Raw genomic sequence first — 14,581 nt, forward strand, 5'->3', positions numbered from 1 at the left:
TTGACCCTGTGTCTGAAGGGCTGGCAGTGGCTTTAGGCCTGGGATCACTGTTCCCTAAACTTCTCTGGGACCCTCCAGTGTGATGGTCTTGCAGGCTGCTGACAAGGGGAGTTCAGCTGGTGGGTTGAGCGGGGTGGCATCCAGGTGGAAGGCTTTTAAACCAGGAGGTAGATGAGTGTCGAGAGGGTCGCAAATGGGAGACGGTGGTTCTGGAACAGTGAAGAACAGGGGCAGGGATCCGGGGCAGGAATACTCTGTCCCTGAGCTGTGCCCAGGACCCAGGGTGGGAAACACACAAGGAAAAGCTATCCTGCCCTAGCGCTTTTGGCCACAGGTGATGTGAATGCCAGGTGTGGCATTCCCACTCAGAACAGCAGGACTGGCAGTCCAGGGGCTGTGGTTTGGGGTTCAGGCACCTGCTGGTGCCGTGGATTTCCCCACATGCCTGGCTTTGGTCAGAGCCCACCCAGATGCCCTTGGATTCTGATCTGAATCCCTAACTAAATTTTTGAGCACAATTCACCACTCTGCCCCTCTTTTCAGCTTGAGGACCTGACGCCACCACACACTGAAGCAGGACACCGGAAGCTGCTGGGTCCCCACCTCCCAGGAGCTGTGCCATCAACCCTAGGACAGGGTCTTGGAAGGAACGGGCCAGGTGGGAGCTGCAAGGAGCGAGCCAGGCTTGGGGGAGTTTGCTTGTGGTGGGAGAGCCTGGAGGCAGGAGGAACAGAGGGAATCGTGTCTTTGGCCCCACACAGTGAGGGCAGTGGGTCGGGGCAGAAGGCGGTGTGACCTACTTTCGAAGCAGTGTGGCTGTGACTGGGGCTGCTTCAAGTGGTCAGCCTGCACACACACGTTGGTCTTAAACTCTTCAGAATCAGGCTGTTAACCAGCTGTATCCTGTTTTCATTAGCGTGTAAGCCACAGTGATGGGACCTGCCTAGTTTTCTGGGCCAGTAAGTATGCCCAGGGGCTAATAAACTGCAGGTGCCTCCAATAAATTTGGTTTTAATACTTAGTGTAAATGTGTGTGCAAAAAAATCTGTGAAATGAAAGGGGGGGCTGAGTTCTATATGCATGTTACACAATTGCTTAGTTGTTTTGAGCTGAGAACTATAGTGTGACTGTGTGTTTGGTGTGGGTTTTGCATGCGCAGGATGTGAGCACAGTGTGTGGGGAGGTGCGTTTTTGTGGACACATGTATATGTGTGAGGGCTTCCCATGTGGTGCTAGTGGTAAAGCAGGAGACGCAAGAGACGTGGGTTCCATCCCTGGGTCTGGAAGATCCCCTGGAGTAGGAAATAGCAACCCACTCCAGTATTCTGGCCTGGAAAATTCTCCTTGGACAGAGGAGCCTGGCAGGCTTCAGTCCTTGGGGTCACAAAGAGTCGGATACAACTGAGTGACTGAGCATATATGTGTGATGCGTGGTAAGGAGGGTGTGCATGTGTGTATATGTCCATGTGTGTGAAGTCCCATCAGATGGGTTGGAGACACAACCAGTTACCTAATTTACAGGGCCTGGAAAAAATGAGCATGGGGCTCTTTGTTCCAAACTACTGGGAATTTAAAGTCAGCAGCACAGCAGACCAACCCTGGCCTTTCTGAGAGCAGAGTCCCTGGGACTTCACAGGTTGGATGCTCATCAAGCCGTCCCCGCTTAGAAAAAGTGCACCTTCTGTGTCCCCTCAACCTTCTCTGTTGCCTTGAAAACTCCTTAAATTCGTGTCTGCTCTCACCCCATCCAGTTTCCAGGATGACCTTGATCTTGGGAGTGTGGGGCGCCGGCCAGAGGCAGCTGGAAAGGAGCTGCAGAGCCGCTTATCTGGGCACAGCAAGGGCTGGTGGCGCCTTTTCTGCCCCTCCTGGTGTTACATCTGGGCCTCACCCTGAAATCTGTAGGGTGTCTCCAGGCTCTTTGCTCAACATGACCTCCAGGTCCCCTGGAGAATGCCCAGGTCCCCTCCGAGGCCCCTCCACTGCCCACCCTGCACCCCAGGACCCCCTAATCTCAGAACTTGAGGGGTTGGGCTCCTCTCTGGGTTCCACTGTGCCCCAGCAGTGGTCAGGCAGAAGAAACAGTAAAGAGAAGGGGAATGAGGCTTCTGGGGTGTTCCCACTGCTCACCAAGGGCTTCAGTTCTCAGGGGCCCCCGATGGGCCCTTTCATGGGCTTATAATGCGTCACACGCCACCCCCCCACCCCTAGGGCTGGGGAGGGATGAGATGGCAAAGGGGAGGCAGGGAGAGGGGCCAGCAGAGCTCAGAGCCCCAAAATCTCAATGAGGGGTGTGGAGGGTGGGGACCCCGTAAATCCTTCCTGTTTATTGTCCTGATTTACCTCCTCTTGGGATAAGTGCCTGCCTCCAAGCACACTTTGGAGATGCCAATGGGTAATAATGAGGGTGTTCCCGCCCCAATACCTATATTTGTCAAGAATTAGCCACGATTTCCTAGGTCCTGGGAGGAGGCAGTGGCGCCTGTCCTGCCCCGGCTGGGCTGCGCATCAGTTCAACACTGACACAGCAGTCCCAAGGTTCCTGAGTGGTTCTGAGGTCTTCCAGGGATGGGCCTCTCCCAAGGCTGAAGGGAGCTGGAGAACTGAGGTCACCATTTTCCTGATCTTCACGAGAGAACCTCCCTAATCTCAACCCTTGCCAGCTCGCCTAGTAGCCATGAGATCCCCTGTGTGCTTGTCTTGGGGACCCCAGGTGGGACTGTGTGGAGAGCTAACCTAGAGGGGTTCGCTGAGAAGGGCCTCAGGTCCAAGGACCCAGAAGAATAAGGGCTGTGGGGGAGCGTGAGGCAAGGGGGGCTAGAGAAGGGACTTGGGCACAAGCGGTTGGGCAGGAGTGGAGATGCTAGAAGCTTGTTAATCACTGGCTGTGGTGCTTTGCCTGCCCCAGAGAGAGTGACCAAGGTCTGCAGGCAAGAATGTGATGACAAGCTGGCTTTCCAGAAAAAGGGGGGCTTGATTTAGAATTTGCCAATTTCTGTGGTATAAATGCTCCCACCAAGTCTGGTTTCAAGCGACCAGTTGGTTTAAGACTAACTCAGAAAATTCTCAGATATTTAGCCATCAGCTCTCATTGCCCACTAGATCACTGCCCCCTTCAGAGGCCATCAACAGCAAAGCCCCAGGACCTAGCCGGATGCCTCTCTGAGCCCAACACACCTGCTTCCCTGCCTTTATTTGCAAAATGCCCTTACATGCACCGGGCAGCTTGGGCCTGAGACAAGCCATTTAGCCATTCAAGCTCCTTGTTTTTCAGAATGGTGGAGTACAGCGGCTGGTTTGTCCTACAGGTTGTCCTGACGCTCACTGGGGGGATAGACGTTGAATGACTTGGCCAAAGTGAACACCAAACCCAATCAAGTGAGGACCATGACCCAGGTCCCAGGGACCTCCTATTTCCAGACAATAGCAACAGGGAGACCTAACCTCACTGTCCACCATGATGGTCTGAAAGGCCACAGTGGGGGCATCCAGCAGTCCTAGTTGCCAGTTGAGAAGCCACCTTACTTCTTACTTCCCTCGGTCACATGCCAGCCTCCTAACTCATTCCCACTTCCAGGGGACCAAGGGTTCAAGGTGATGAATACCAGGGAGCCACAAAGCCACTAAGGTCAGTACCTGGGCCACAGAACAATGCCCATTCCAGGGACCAGGAGTCTATCCACAAACATCCAGTGGCAGAAGGGGCTTCCTGGTCTTGTGGGTGCAGGGCCATTTCTCTGGGTGCAGGTTCTGCATTGTGCAATCCTCTAGGAGACCCACCTGCCCAGTGACTCCACTTCCCCCTCCTCTGGGTTTCTGGAATGGCATGATGGCCCCACCTCAGCCAGGCAGCTGTGATGAGAGGTGTTGACCCAGCTGCCTCTGTGCTGGCTCACTGTGTCAGGTGCAAGGGGCTGACACAGCCAGAGGGGCTAAGGGTCTTCTGGCATAGTCAGAGGCCCTGGGACCAACCAGGGGCAGGACTGGAGCTAGGGTCCTCTGGAATTCAACCAGGCACCGGGTGATCAGTGGGACAGGGAGTTGGTGAGAGACAGGCTCTGGGCCAGGAGAAACAGCCCAGAGCCACAGGTGTGCTTCTGGTTCTTGCTCCTCTCCTGTCTTCATCTCTCCTGTTTGGTGACAGCACTCAGCAGGCTTGGAGCCCAGTAAAGAGCGCCTACTTGCCCCAGAGTCAGTTTCTGCCAGGCCTGGAGGCAGTCGTACATGGGCAGGACACAGACCTATGAATGAACCACATAGCACACTGCCATGGTTGTCACCTGGGAGTGGGCACACTGGTGAGGCCAGAGTAGAGGGCTCTGTGGAGGGGCGACATTTAAACAGGGTCATCAGTGTGAGCCCCCCACAATAGCCCCAGTCGCCCTGCACAAGCCCAAGCCATGAACTCCCAGATCTGTCTTCTGGGTATCCATGGGGTGCCCTGGGACGGCTCTCCACCCTCCCACCCCCAAACCCCACAGAAGGTCCCACAGCCAGCCTCCTCCATCTAAAGCCATCCAGACTCTCACTGCTGGCTTTGCCAACACAGTGGGTGCTTCCCCCTCTTGGAGTAAAAAGGAGTGGAATTCTCTTGCTGCTCTTTCCACAAATGCCCAGATGAAGAGGTGGTCTGAAGAACCAGGGGAACAGACTCTTATAAAGATTTCTGGAAGGTGAGACGGGAGAAGCCGAGGAGGAGGCCTGCCCAGAAGCTAGAGTCGGAGCCTGACTCCAGATTCTGGCACTCACTCCCAGAAGGCAGAATGACTCTGAATTAGGTGTGATCAACCAGGGAAAACTACTGTAGCAATTGCATTCATGGAAAATGTGTCCATGTGTTCCCTCATTTAAAGAAACTATTTATGGGCATTCTTGATTCTGAGGACTCTCCTCCATCTCTCCAGAGAATCTTATGGGATTCTGTACTTGGTTCAGAGCTCATAAGAAACACCCAGCCCCTCACTTCAGAGCAGAAACACAGTAAATGTAAGCTCCTTCCCCTTAACCACTCAAAGGGGGTCACTCGAGGCTGAGGGCAAAGGGGCCTCCCCGGTTGAGAAGCTGAAGGTCCCGGGTCCTGCCTCTGGTCCCTGACTCCACCTTCCTTTAGCTGATGACAAACACCTGGATGTCGTAACGTCGTCCTGTCCTCATCTGTTATTCTGGGACACAGGCTGGGGAGGGTACCTGAGGAGGCCCCCTCTGACCCAGGCTGGCCTTCCTTGCAACGTGGGCTCCCCGCGGCCTGTCGGGTTGATGGATGCAGAAGGGCGGGGCACTGATCCTGCCCGTCGAGCAGGATGCTGGAGGGAGGGGGAGTGGGAGGAGCAGGGGCGGAGCTCCCAGAACAAAGGCGAATGGGGAGCCCTGGGGGCCCAGGCTGGGTATCAAAAAGGCTCTGCAGAGTGAGCAGGCCACAGCTCTGCACCCAGCAGTCCGTCAGACAGCCTTCGCCTGGTCCCTCCAGCTTGCCAACAGCGGGCACCCAGCAACAGTCTGCTTAGAGAAGCCTTGCTCTCCAGCGTGATTGCGCTGACACTGCTCTGTGGCTTTCTCTACCTGCTGTGGGTTGTTGCTGCCCTTCCAGAAGGGAGCAGAGGGATGGCCGGGAGCGGAGTCAGGAGCCGGGAGCGTGCCTTCGTCCCAGAGCCTTTCGATGGAGCCAGTGTGGCCCCACACCTCTGGCTGCATCGCTTTGAGGTCATCAACCACCTCAACCACTGGGACCACATCACCAAGCTGAGGTTCCTGAAAGAGTCCCTCAGGGGAGACGCCCTGGGGGCCTTCAATGGTCTCAGTCCCGAGGACCAGGGAAACTACGGGGCTGTGAAAGAGACCCTCCTGAAGACCTTCGAGGGGGCTGAGGCTGCTCACAGCCACCTGCCCAAGGAGATCGTCTTTGCCAACAGCATGGGTAAGGGCTACTACCTCAAAGGGAAAATTGGCAAAGTGCCCGTGAGGTTCCTGGTGGACTCCGGGGCCCAGGTCTCCGTGGTCCACCCGAGCTTGTGGGAGGAGGTCACCGATGGCGACTTGGATACGCTGCGGCCCTTTGAAAATGTGGTGAAAGTGGCCAACGGGGCCGAAATGAAGATCTTGGGCGTCTGGGATACAGCGGTGTCCCTGGGCAAGCTGAAGCTGAAGGCAGCCTTCCTAGTGGCCAACGCGAGTGCAGAGGAAGCAATCATTGGCACCGACGTGCTCCAGGACCACAACGCCGTCCTGGACTTCGAGCACCGCACGTGCACACTTAAAGGGAAGAAGTTCCGCCTTCTGCCAGTGGGAGGGTCCCTGGAAGATGAGTTCGACCTGGAGCTCATAGAGGAGGAGCCCTCCTCAGAGGAGCGGGGGCAGCAGCTCTCTTGTTGAGAAGCTCCCTTTGCCTCATCCCTCAGATATTGGTGGGAGGACCCACCGTGGTGGAGGGGACAGGCACGTCTCCTCAGGGGGTCACTGGACTTGGCCAGCCCTCTGAAACCAGCTCCCCTGCTCCTGCTCCCCTCCCTTTCCCGCTCCCCTCCCTGCTCCTCCCTCTGCAGGGGCCTTTATCTGCCCTGCTCAGGGGAAGCTTCCATTGGAAAAGGAACAGGTGAGGAGAGTAGGTTGGCTGTCTCAGAGGGGAGAGGGTCCTTGTGGTTGTCACACTGCTGTTGGTGGCAAAGACTTGGAGGCCAGAAGAAAGTTCCAAGAAGGCTACAGTGATGGTCTTTGAGAGAGGACTGGGGGACCCCTTCAGCTCCCCGGAGATGTGGCTCGATCACCTGTGGGCCAGGTAGTCTGACTCGACTGGGCTAGGTCCTGGCTGCAGGGTCCTTACAAGTAAGACCCAACCCTCAAGGCCAGGGTGATGGCTGCTCTGGGATTCTTCACTGTTGGGTCTTCCCACCTGCAAACTGTGTTTCCTTCTGTCATTTGCTTTGAAACCCACTGCGTCTCGCGCCAATAATTTATGACTTCAAACAGCAATAAAGGATGACTCATGGAAAAACCATGTAATGTGTTGATTGGGGATGAATGCAATGGATGTGAGAGGCTGGGGAAAACAAGGAATGAGTGGTGAAGAGAAGGAAGGTTCAAGTATTTTCAGAGGGTCTCGCTAGAAAACAGAAGAGAATGCATGTACAGAGACAATATAGCTTGGATTTTCCAAGACAACCTCGATTTCATATAGCTTGACTTATTTCCTCCATAGTTCTTGTCATGCCTAATCTAATCCTGATTCCTCTAATCATTACAAACTGCAATATTTTAGTATCCAACTTGCCTCTTATACCCAAGAGTGACCCTCAAGTTGTGGGCTTGATTGGGGATTGGAAAATTATGGTTATTGTAAAGAACTGATAAAGTCTCTGTCTGGAAAATATGTTCTTACAGCCACCTGGGAGCCAGGACTTGGAGGCAGAAAGCGTGATTGGGGACCAGGTGTTACCCTGCCTGGCTGGGGCAGCCCAAGGACATTCTGCAGGATAGTGGAGGCGGGGTGGGGGGATGACACTCCAGATCCAGGAATGGGGTACATTTCTCTTAGGGGATCTACCTCATACTTCCATCCAGGTTCCTGCCCCTCTCTCTAGAACTCAGCGGGACTGGGACTCTGAAAACTCCTGGCCCAAAGGGAGACTAAGGGTGCAAAGCTTCAAGAAACTTGATGGGAGGTGGGGAGGGTCTTCTCCCTACATGAGGGTAGAATGAGCCTCTCCTGAGAGTTTCCATCTGGACATTCATGAGGGAGAGGGGAACAGCCTGAGTGGGAGTCAGAGGTGGCGATGAGCTTTATTCTAAGAAGCCTTTGGGGCATTGACCTTGAACTTGTCTGAGCCGAGAGTGGTTGCTCCTCCCTCAGATTCCAGCTGTGATTCTCCTGGAAAGTGCGGCACCCCCGGTCCCTAATCCCCTTGATTATGAAGCCCCTTCCCTGGGTTCCCCAGCATCCTGACAGGGACTGGCCACATCAGCCGCAGGGCACGTGGGGCAGCAGCGGGTGCTGGATCAAGAGGAAGCTCTTCCTCAGGAACGTGAGGACCAGGGAAGTGGCGGCCCAGCCCTGGCCCTGGCCTTGGAGCCAAGGGGAAGGGGAGTGGGAGGCGGTCTCCTGGCATTCAGGCCCCCCATCCCCCATCTCAAAGTTGGTTTTCAACACCTGACAATTACATCTTCTCTCCTAGGCCAAACCCTCCCCAGAGGGGACAACCTAGGTGGCACCTCCCTGTGACCTATTTTCTTCTAGGTCCCTCAGATCCTAGCCACCTGCTGGGCTGGAGGAGGGAAGGGAAAGAGTGGGTGGGAGGTGAACAGATGAATGGCGAGCTGGGTGCCAGGCCAGAATTTCAGGGCAACACCCAAGTTGTTCCCCACGGACGTGGGCTGCAGAGCTCTGCCTGTATGAACAGGAGCAGGATGACCTGTGTCCCCACCACAGAGACCCTTCGTGCCCTGCTATGAGTGAGTCTGAGTCACCAGGCTCTCAGCCAGCTCTCTCTCCTGGGGGAAGCGAGCACCCGGGTGGGCCCAGCCAGTCTGACATCACAGCAGAGGCCTCCTGGAGGAAGGTACTGGAGATGGTTCCTCTTACCTGGAGACTGGACTGAGACAAGAGGTGCTGTGTGTGTGAAGGGAGCCGGGATTGCAGGACGGGGACGCTGCTTCCTGGGAGCAGAGTGTCGAGGGGGAGGGTGGTGAGCAGCCGGGTACAGTGCGTTTCGGCCACACATCTCAGAGGGCTTGATCTCTGGGTGGGGAGTTGCACCTAACTTGTATGAAAGTGTTTGAACTGTGAAGGAGCAGCAAGATTCACCTGGCTTCTGGGAACAGGACAGAGTAGAGGAGCAGCAACAAATGCAGCTTGGCGGCCAGGGCAGTATTCAGACTTCCGGTCTGAGCTTGAGACAGTGGACAGGAGAAGACAGACACAGCTGAGGCTGTGAAGGTCTAATCCTGGCTGCCCGTCACAATCACTGGGAGGATCCATAAAATCCGCTTCTTCCTGGTGGTCCTGAAGTGCAGCCAGGCTCAAGAAGCCCTGGTCTTAATCCCAGTTGTATCCACCTCATTGCGACCCAAAGGGTGGGCCCTGGGTCAGCAGAAAGGCACTGTGAGCATCACCTGGGAGTTGTTAGAAACAGCGGATCTGAGCCCCACCCAGACATGCAGCAGAACTTGCACTGAACAAAATCTCCAGGTGATTCTTACGCAGACAAATGTTTGAAAATTCCTGTCCTAGAACTTTCTGATGCCTCTAGTTAAGGGGCAACTCATGATCCCCACCAGACACCCTTTAAATAATGACCCAGGTGGCTCTGGGGTAAAAGAATCCTCCTGCCAATGCAAGAGTCGCAGGAGATGTGGGTTCCATCCCTGGGTTGGGAAGATCCCCTGAAGAAGGAAATGGCAACCCACTCCAGTATTATATCTTGCCTGGGGAAATCCCATGGACAGAGGAGCCTGGCCTGCTACAGTCTGTGGGGTTGCAAAAGAGTTGGACACAACTAAGTGTGCATGCAAGCACTGTATACTAAATGCCTACTAATTCTACCAACTCTGCTAGATAATTCTTCATGCTTTTTTATTTTTTAATTAACTTAGTTCCCTGACCAGGGATCGAACCTGCACCCCCTGCATTGGAAGCACAGAGTCTTAACTACTGGACCACCAGGGAAGGCCCAATAATGACCTTAGAGTGAAAGAAAACCATTGTTCTCTGGGCCAGGACCCAAGCAAGGTGCACGCTGCATTTAGTGATCGTGCCTCTTCCATCTCTCTAATTTGCACCAGTCCTCGGTCTTTGCCTTTCATAATCTTGACATTTATGAAGAGCCTGGTCAGCCATTTTGCAGAATGTGAACCTACATTTGTGACTCTGATATTTTCCCAGGATTAGATTCAGGTTATGCATTTTTGGTAAGAATACCCCAAATTGATATTGTATCCTTCTCAGTGGATCCTATCAGGTGGTGTGGGACACCGATTTATTCCATTACTGGTGATGTTAACTTGAATTAGCTGGTCAAAATGGTGACACATCTCCCCCTGTAAACTACATGTATTTTCCCTGTATAATTAAAAAAATATATTAATCTTCTTTATTACTTATTTACTTGTCTGCTCTGGGTCTTATTTACAGCACACAAGATTCTTTAGTTGTGGCGTGCATACTCCTAGTTGCAGCATGTGGAATCTAGTTCCCTGACCAGGGATCAAACCCAGGCCCCCTGCATTGAGAGTGCAGAATCTTGGCCTTTGGAGCACAGGGAAGTCACTTCCCTGTATAATTAATGAGTGTCTTCCAGGCTGATGCTCTGAGACTATACAGATAGCCTTTCTCATCAGTCACCTATTAGACCCCTCGATGGTCCTGGCCTGCCAATGGTGATTTTCTAATTCTACCCTACATTTGTGAGCCGGCACTCAACTCTGAAGAAGAGTGTTTCTCTCCTGTTTGTTTATTGTTTATTTAAATAATTTTAGACTCACAGACTATTATTTTATTTGGTGAGCTATACTCTGTTACTATCATTCTGATGCTCACATTGTTTTAAATTTGGCCTTGGGAAACTCTTCAGACTGGTTTTTGTCTTTCTGGGACATGTCCCTACCATCATCTGAGCGCTTCTTTATTTTCTGTTACAAGATGTTCCAGGTTCATTTTGTACCTTCCCTGAACCACCCCTGAAACTGGCCATTTCTCCAAGAGCCCTGGTTTCTTTAGGTGGAGTCTGGTATTGAAACCAGAGCTGGGTGTTGTTGGGTATGCTTGTTACTACTAGGATGTCAATACTCTTAGATGCTCTCAGTAGTCAGAACTAAGAAAAAAATAGTACATCTATGTATGCTTCTGTATGTATCTTTCAAAAAATATATATGTGTGTGTGTATGTATATATATATACTTTCTATATATATTTAAAATTTGAGTTCATACTGAACTTCCAATTCCAACCCAGCACCACAGAGTTTATTCTAATCTCCCTCCTTTCCATATTTGCAACTTCTTTCTCCAGGGAGAAACCTGACTCCAGGTTACTTATTTGCTCAATCCTAAGTACCCAGAGAGTAGTTTCAGAATTGCTAATCCATAAGCCTATGAAAAACAAAGCCAGAAGCAACCAATTATTAATCACCTATTCAGTGCCAGGTGTGGGTGGTCCTTGGCAACAAACAAGAAAGATAAACAATCAAATCAGACTGTAGTCATCACAAGGCGAGTTAAGGCTCCCAGGCGTGCTTAGGTGCCCATCTGTGGCCATTAGTTTACCTTGAGGATATAATGTGTCCATCAGGAGGGCAGTTGGAATTAGAGACCAAAGGCCACACATCCTTCTCTTACGGCAATGCTGAGGGAATGGCCAGCCCCAATGCCCCAGAGAGGTGACCTGGCCTACCTACCTGGTCCTCAGTCCCTGAGGAGACACTGAGGCAGCTGTCAGAGCTATGCCACCACACATTTCAGTCCCATCAGTCACTGTCCTGGCCAGAATCTACTGCTACCAAGCACCCTGGGTAATACATGTGGCTTCCCTGGCTTGGTTGCAAGAAGGACAAACCTTGCTCAGGCCACTATGACCACCCACTCCACCTGGCTGTTGCTTCCCACTGTGGGCTCATAAATTGGTTCTTGAGTTCTGACTGCTCAGATTTGGTGGGCCAGCCTTGCCTAAGCCTGGATAGGGGTGAATTCTCCACCTGCTGCTTGTGGGACTTGCCTGGGGCCACCCTTGCCCTGCCCTGTCTATCTGAGCTCCAATTAGAGCATCTTCCAGCCCTGGGAAGGGTGTGAAGTGAGCCCTGCCCTCCAGGGATTCACAGTCTGAAGAGGAGGAAGGCAGCCGGGCAAAGGAAGCCTAAGCCTTAGAGTGGCCCAGTGTGGTGTCCCCTCCTCATGCCCATGTGCGCATGGGCACAGGGGGTCATGTGGTGGGGCTGGGGGTCAGGAAGGGCTCCAGAGGAGACCTTTAAGTTGAGTCTTGAAAGACAAGTGGTTGTTTCCCAAGATGATGCAGGGTAGAGGGAGAAATGTGAGGGGAGGGAGGGAGACAAGCTGGGCTGGTGCTGGCTAAAGGGTGACTTGGGTTGCGGACAAAGGGGCAGGGTCCTAAATGGCCTTGGAGGAAACTCCAGAAAGCTAGGAATAACCAGTGCTGGATTTCTTCAGCTCTGAGATGCACTCAATTCAAGAGTGCATTATAAATTTAGTATTTTTTGGAGAAAGAAAAAATAAACCTTGTAAACGTTAATGTATGTACCGATGGTGTAGCCCAACTTTAAAAGTGGTAAAATGTGTTTGTGGAGGATGAGGTGGTGGTGGCGGTGGTGGGTCCTAAAGTAAACACTAGGTTTCTTCTCGAGTACCAACTCAGATCCACACAGCTGCCTGCTCGGAGGCACTGCAAAAGATGCTGGGACTGTGTTCAGACACAGCCAGCAAGATGGCACAGTTGATGAGTGATGTCTGTCCTGGGAGCAAGTGTGGAGAATAAGCACCTGCTTCCTCCACCGTGTGCAGTCAGGGGGCTTCATCCTCAGGTAAGGGGAAGGCAGGGAAGTGACATGTTGACATCTGCGTTTGTAATGCATCTGAAAGTGAAAGTGAAGTCGCTCAGTCGTGTCCGACTCTCTGCGACCCCATGGACTGTAGCCTACCAGGCTCCTCTGTTCATGGGATTTTCCAGGCAATAGTACTGGAGTGGATTGCCATTTCCTTCTCCAGGGGATCTTCCCGACCCAGGGATTGAACCCGGGTCTCTCGCATTGTAGATAGACGCTTACCTCTCCGCAAACTCAGAGATGTGTGGGAAATGCCACTTAAAGATATTTTCCCCCAATATTAAAGCTAATTATGTCTTACTCTGAGTCCCCATTCAACTGGGCTCTTAAGACAGTCACTCTCAGTCATTTTGGGGACATTTCCTGCTCTGGATTGGGGAAAGGTCCCAGAATCTTCGGCAGCACTGAAACCTTGCAGGGAGAAGGGCTGCAAGTCATAGATGCTCACGTCTCTGTTCACAGGTTCGTTCAGGCCACGTGGCTGTGCTGATGTCTGTGCCATGCACGCTTGTACAAGAGGCCCGGGTCTTGGGTCCTGCCATCCTGGGGGCGCCAGGCTAGCCACTCCCTGTGATGTCCTGTCACTTCTTTGGGATGAGGCTGCTGAGTGGAGTGTGGGTGTCTCTTCTCTTCAGGACTGACTGCTGTCCACCCCGTCTGGCCAGATCTGTCCTCATCTTTTCTCACTCACCTACAGGCCTCCCCCTACCTCCCGTTCAGGACACTCGAACATATTGTCATCTGTGGGTTTGGGCAGGTACAAAGGATGGGGAAGGGACGTATCTCTGTCTTACAGGTGACACTGGCTTTTGGCCCAGGGACGTAAGAGAGCCCCAAAACACTGGTTCCTTGCTCTAGATGGAACAGTCAACAACAAAAGCACACATCCATGCTCTCCTGTGCCACTACCCACAGATGCAGCACAGGGAACAAGTCGGGGTGGAGGGAGGCTGTCTGGGACTTTTGTGGGATTTTTGCTGCTCAGGCATTGGCTGACGAGGCTAAGCAGGCTCAGTGGGGAAAGGGGCCGATTCCCAAGATAACACAGAGGAAGAACCAACAGGACTTGGGGAACCTCAAGGGGCTGCGCAAGGGGGACAAGTCTACATAAGGCAGCAGGTTTGCCCTCAGGGCGCAGTTGGCAGCTTCTGGATGCAGTTTTGGTTGTTACAGCTCTGAGGGGTGGGGAGGTTGCTAATGGCATCCTCCAGGGCACGTGACTGCCCCGCCCCCTGCCGCAACCCGACCCCCCAACACAGAATTCCCCAGTCCTTGCACATCAACAGTGCTGAGACTGAGAGACTGGCCTGAGGTGACTTGTGGATGCTGATGTGGACATTTCTTTCTAAGTGTCACAAAACCCCTACAGTGTAGGTTTCACCCCCCTTTAACAGATGGGTAAGTTGAAATAGGGAAAGGTTAATCTGCTGTGTTGCTGTCACGGTAAATGATTGAACTGAGGTTGGCATTGAAGACTGCCTGCCTTTAGAATATTCAGTTCAGTCCACTGGGGCAGTTTGGACAAACAGAGATTTGGCTAAAGTGAATTTAGGTTGTTTGCATCTATTATAAATAGAGCAAGGCAAGACAAAGTGGGTGAAAATGAATTTGAATAGCTGAAATGTTCAACAAAGAGGTCTTCATTAGCTAAACAGTGTGTAAGGTATTTGCAGAACTCACTAACATGTTAACTGTGGTCGGAAACATTCATTGATTCTATCGCTTTATGAAAAAAATTCACAAAAATCATCAAACAAGTAGAGGAGACATTGGCGTTAAAATAAACTAGGAAGGAAAACCCTCCCTTAAACCTCACCAAAATTCCACAGCCTTTTTTTTTTTGATTGTTGCTTATTATTGCTTGATGAGTTTTTCATTATTTAAATTCCTTTTTTCTTTTTCTTTTACAAAAGCAATACTGCTCATTTAGGAAAACCAGAAAATTAGGTCAGTCCAAAAATATACGAGGAAACTACAAAGAGCCTTGTGCCCACTCACTCCGCCTAGGTCAGACGTGGCATATTTTTCCAGACCTTTCTCTG

The 14,581-nt window shown here is 52.2% G+C and overlaps 1 protein-coding gene across 1 annotated transcript; it reads left to right on the forward strand.

Annotated features, from left to right (window-relative positions):
- The first annotated feature begins 5,260 nt into the window (after window positions 1-5,260).
- ASPRV1 (aspartic peptidase retroviral like 1) lies at window positions 5,261-6,369 on the forward strand. Its single transcript, XM_068966757.1, is given in 2 exon segments — window positions 5,261-5,423; window positions 5,426-6,369. Coding segments are annotated over 2 exon segments (1,107 nt in total).
- Window positions 6,370-14,581: the final 8,212 nt, after the last annotated feature.

Source organism: Capricornis sumatraensis, chromosome 1 (genome assembly GCF_032405125.1).
Source record: "Capricornis sumatraensis isolate serow.1 chromosome 1, serow.2, whole genome shotgun sequence".
Classification (NCBI taxonomy): domain Eukaryota; kingdom Metazoa; phylum Chordata; class Mammalia; order Artiodactyla; family Bovidae; genus Capricornis; species Capricornis sumatraensis.